The sequence below is a fragment of the Nelumbo nucifera genome, chromosome 4 (genome assembly GCF_055504915.1).
Source record: "Nelumbo nucifera cultivar China Antique chromosome 4, China Antique-T2T, whole genome shotgun sequence".
Taxonomy (NCBI): Eukaryota; Viridiplantae; Streptophyta; class Magnoliopsida; order Proteales; family Nelumbonaceae; genus Nelumbo; species Nelumbo nucifera.
In genome coordinates this window covers 31,327,581-31,332,962 of record NC_142652.1, presented here as the reverse complement: position 1 = coordinate 31,332,962, position 5,382 = coordinate 31,327,581, and the positions used below count along the sequence as shown (strand labels likewise).

General features: G+C 38.6%; 1 protein-coding gene across 1 annotated transcript; it reads right to left on the bottom strand.

Moving 5' to 3' along the window:
- Positions 1-595: 595 nt before the first annotated feature.
- Positions 596-4,501, bottom strand: LOC104609911 (U-box domain-containing protein 11-like). Its single transcript, XM_010276337.3, has 4 exons — positions 3,955-4,501; positions 2,674-2,790; positions 2,146-2,595; positions 596-2,018 (listed from the first exon to the last, which is right to left on the bottom strand). Exons 1-4 carry the CDS (start codon positions 4,249-4,251, stop codon positions 948-950), a joined length of 1,935 nt encoding a protein of 644 aa, XP_010274639.1. The 5' UTR covers positions 4,252-4,501; the 3' UTR covers positions 596-947.
- Positions 4,502-5,382: the final 881 nt, after the last annotated feature.

Here is a 5,382-nt window from a genome sequence, read left to right as displayed (position 1 = left end):
TGTGGTTTTGGAAAAAATGCCAGTGCTCTAGAAAGCATCATATTCCACTGCATTTGGATTCACCATATAGGTTATGAATTGTTGTTTATACTTTTAACTAGTATATGGAAGGTAAAGTATATGAACTATATCTTTTTGAGTGGACCTTGTGCGCTGACAGAAATAGGAGGGTGTCCCACAATTTGAGAAGGCAGAGGATGAACTTCTTAGCTTGTCTGTGGGCAAATTAGGGTCTGGTTTTCTGCCTCTAAGGAGTTTTCTCTTCAGTCTGGGGACCAGGGGACAGCTTTTTGCAAAATGTAAACTTGTTGAGCATCTGATATATCTTGTATCTTGTTGTATGAGGGGCCTTGGCTCTTGTGTGTGGGAGCCTGCTCCTGCATGCTTGTTGTATCTTTAGTTAAAATTCTTGAACAATATTATCTTATCTTTTTCCAAAAAAAAAAAAATAAAAGAAAAAGTTTTAGCTTGGTTTCATTTCTAAATCAACTGGATCACTGGAAAAAGACTGGCAACAAGATTGACCAAGGTTTACCTGACAGAACAGTTAATGTTTGGCATTTGATCCATCTCTCAAACAAATAGCAACACCTGCACTAAACATTGGTTAATATTTAAGAAGGGATCTCTCTGCTTGTGTCAGCATTGTTCAATTATTATTCAACAACAATAAGGGTTGCTCCATAATGGACCAGCTTTTGGTAAAAGAAAAAAGGAAAACATAAAAAAAAGTTCTTATCTACTGGATGAGGTAATTACAGAGACAACTGGACTTCCTATACCCCACTACAAGAAAAAGGAGTACACAGAACCATGAGCGAATTCTCTTCTCATGTTCTGATGTTCCTATCTTCGTTTATCACAAAAAAGAATAAGGTATAAAATTTCATTGTCATGACAGGAAGCAAGGAATAAATCAAATCCTTCCGACCAATACTACTGCACACTCAAAACTGCCGTATCTTATGAAGAAGTTCCAATAGTGAAGAAGCCTTGCGTTTTGCCCTTTCTGTGCCACTCTTTGCCAGAACGGTAAGTGGAACATCAGCACCAAGCCTTCCTACATGGACAAGGTTCTCAGCATTTTTCTTGCATAAGGCAAGTAAGATGGCAGCTGCATTCTCCTTGTTGCGTGGCATACCTGTTGTTAATATATCTAATAGAACAGTGATGGTGTTGGCCTTTCCTATGGCAACCTTACCCTCTGGATGACTTACAAGAACTGATAGGATTGTCAGAGCTTCATCAATCATGCAGCTGCTCGAGTCTGTGAGCATCTTCATCAATGGTACAAGAATCCCTGCCCTCACCGCACGACCTTTGTTCCCCCGATATATGCACAAGTTGAACAGTGCTGTTGCAGCATCTTTCTTGCCTCTTGAGCTTCCATTTAGAAGCAACTCTACCAAGGCTGGTATTGCTCCAGAGGACCCAATAATTATCTTGTTCTCATCTGTAAGTGACAAACTAAAAAGGGTTGCTGCTGCATTCTCCCTAGCTTCCATGCTTCCCACTCTGAGGACTTGGACAATTGAAGGAATGGCACCAGCAAGCATTATGAGTTCCTTGTTATTCTCATATATAGAGAGGTTGAGAATACAAGTGACAACATTTTCTTGTGTTTTCACATCTTCTGTGGTTAACAGGTTGACCAGAACTGGAATAGCACCAGCTTCAGCTATCAGCATCCTATTGTCAGTGCTTCTCTTTGAAAGGGATCGGATTTCAGTGGCAGCACTTCTCTGATCCTCAATGGACCGACTCAAGAGCTTGTGGACCAGAGCATCAATGATTGCTTTTTCCTCACTAATATCATGAAATGTTCCATCACTCTTTCTAATCTTCCCATTTGTTGATCCCATTGGGTACTCGATATTGTTTGCTGAACACCATTGTGCTATTATGCTTCTCAAAACATAATTTGGAGTTAGTGTGGAATTTTGAAGAATCTGCTGAGTCTTAGGACATGTTTTATGCCCACTATCTATCCATCTTTGTATACAAGACCTCTCATAAGTCTGCAGAATCGAGATGGAGATAATTTAGAAAAGCAAGTATGAAGAATTAAATCAAGTTTCTAAAATTCTTCAGAAAAGCTTGGTCACACAATAAGCATATGGTGTATGAAAGCACAAAAATGTTTACCTGTCCAGTTGCCACAATAACAGGATCCCTCATCATCTCAAGGGATATAGGGCAGCGGAAGTCATCAGGAACTATGACAGGGTCCTGCTTCTTAATTTCCTCTGAGCCCTTAATATCTAAGTTATGTGCCTTGCTAAAATCAGTTCCATTTAATTTGGAGGTGTTAGATGATATTGAGAAGCCCTTTGGCCGTTCCAATTCATGTTTCATCTGTTCCATGTTAGGGTCTCTCTTGCCATTAACTTTTGGAACAATATTCCCCATTGCTTGGCTTTCAAATTTGACATTACCCATTTTTTCAATATGCAATCTTCCATTTGCCCTATTGCCCAATACTGGCACATCAACTTCTTTGTCAAGTGGCTTGGATAAGGCAGGAGACAATGCTCTTGAATTTAGAGACCCATCTCTTTCTCTTGCTCTTCTCATTTGCGACTGTACCAATTCAACCTAACCCAAGAGAATGAATTAGGAGAAAATGCAGACAACACAAGACTGCAAGAGAACCATATACTTCTCAATTCTTACCTGTTCACGAACCTCGTCTGATATGTCAAAATGATCAAATGGTATATCCTCCAATGCTTTCTCCAATTGCCATGTTATACATTGGAATTTCAGGGAGATTTTCTTGGCATCTGCATCCTGATTCAAGCAGCAACAACAAAGGTTTAGACATGAAACAAAAAGTTCTTGAAGATATAAACATAAAATCAAAAAGATCATGATGGACATCTTTTAAGTTTCAACAATTGGAGAACAAGGGCTCTGGTTAGATGGAATCACTATTTAAAGTAAACAACATGCTACATAAACTACAGAATCAGTTCAGCTATTTTGGAGGACTGACCTCAAATTTACATGTTAAAGTCGAGAGCAACAATTGCGACGAAAGTTTAAAAACTTAAGGGTGTTTATGGGGGGGGGGGGGGGGGGAGGGGGGCTTGGCTTGTTGGAAAAAATCTTGAATAGAAATAAAGTTCTAGGAATGTCAAATTATAACTCAAAAGGATTCATCTACCAGAATCAATATGAAGATACGAGAACATTCAAATTTTAGACTCAAGGTCTTGTTAGTAAAAGTTCCAAAATTTTCCAATCCAACAATGCCCAGTTTTGGGATTTAACAACAATGACATTAATTTATTTTGGAGGTTATGATTTCATCAAGGATATTGAAGGTTTTCTGAATGGTTATGTGAGAGGAAGGAAAATGAGTGGTAATGCGTGTTTGCAACAGAGATGAAGTTGTCGCATGCTTCATGTTTTCTACTGAAAACAAAAATGAACAAACAACTAAATCTTCTTCGACCCAAGGTTTAATGATCCATGACCTTATAGCCATTCCCAGGAATTCAAAGTAATGTAAACAAGATGGAGCATTCTTGCTTTCCATTGATCAGATGTCGGAGTATAACTAAGAAAGACTACCTGTTCAATTTGGTAGACAGTTATGCACTGCTAAGAAAATCTTAAACGTGAAAAGAAACTTTGGCGGCATGTTTCAAGTGAACCTCATAAAAAACAATCTATTCTGAGAAACATTGTGTCTAACATGTGGCCTGTGGCCTGCACCAGCACACTGGAGATCCTTCTTTTGTAAGAGAATTAGACGGTTCAGGATGAAAAGAGTATTTCTATGATTTCAAAATAGCAGATCAACCAACACAACAGGGAACTAAAATGAATCTGAAAATTCATAGAGTAGCTAAGTTTCTCTGCTAATGCCCATGAAGAAAGAATACGTTGTGCAGATTCTGATACAAATTATTTCAACAAACCAAATTGCATTCTGAGTAACAGACTTACATGAGGAATCTTGGGATCGTAATTTGCTGCAAGCGAAATTAGCCGTTTAGCGTCCTTGAGGGTGATCAGAAGATTCTTCAGGCAAGATGAGGACGGCGCAGATGTGGAAGAAAAGGAATGCCCATGAATTCCCTGGAAATCCCTAATCTCCTCGAACAAAAACGATAGAAGTGAAATCCTCCGGGAAAGATAAGAGCATTCTCTCCTGAAAGTATCTCCAAAGCCATTGATCCGCCCAACGTCATGAACTAGGTCCAACAGAGCCTGACCCATGCGAGGGACGTCTTCGCCGGCCATGGCCAGATGGACGGCAATCTCTCCGCCTCTGTCTCTCTCCCTTCCACCTTGCTTGTACCCACAGAAAGAGAATGTAATAGTAGTGACCCCGTGATATTATAAATAGTAACAATACCCAGAATTTCAAATGTCATTATAGCATTGGCTCGGATTTATCGATGGCATAAGATAAAATAGCAGGAGAGAGAGAGAGATTCTCGGAACGATGAAAAAATGATATAGAAAGAAGAGAATCGATGGCTCGGATTTACTTTTTCACCAAACAGACTTTCTTAAAAAAAAGGGGGGGAATTAGAGAAATTTATCATAATTCAAGGAAATGGGTGTTCTTTAATTTTAATAAATGCAAGTTGAAGGCAAAAATGTGTATACATACGGGTGCAAGTCATGTCGTGATTTTTTTTATGAAAAAAAATGAGCTACACAAGCCTGAGACTCAAACCTAACAAAAGGGTTTGAACCCGCGATCTTAACCCTAACCCAATCCAGTCGGATTCGGTTCCTGACCTTTCTCCCATACTCGTAAAAATCTTATAAAATCTATCAAATGCTGATACTATTTGATTAATAAACCTAAACTCAACTTCATGGTTATGTATTAGCGGGAGCCTCATGCACTGGGTTGCATTTTTTGTTCGTTTGATGTAATTATTGATTAATTTTAGTACAAAAGTGAAAAAAAAGAAAGATTTGAAATTATTAATCTATATTAAATTATCACAATTCTCCAATCAAAAACATAAAAATCATGAAGTTATATGTTCAACCCTTTGTTATAAAGGCAACAATGGGTTCAAGCTCTTGACAAAGAAAATTTGGTTTCTCTACATTTGGCAAGCAAACAGTACTGTTGTTCATGGAGTCCTCCCTATGTCACATGAATTTCATGTCACACTAACAGTGCTGTTGGTATGACTGTATGGATTACTAATACATGAGGGAGCCTATGGACAGCACAAGTTGTCAAATATGGACGGACAAAGTTTTTTCTTTCTTTCTTTCTTTTTTCTCTGTCTCTCTCCATACCATGTCATGTCAGTAGGCCCTCATACACCCTGTCACTAACCCACTAATTAGGTCAGATATATATACAGCACTTACCCTCTCTTATGCGATATGTATCATCCACTA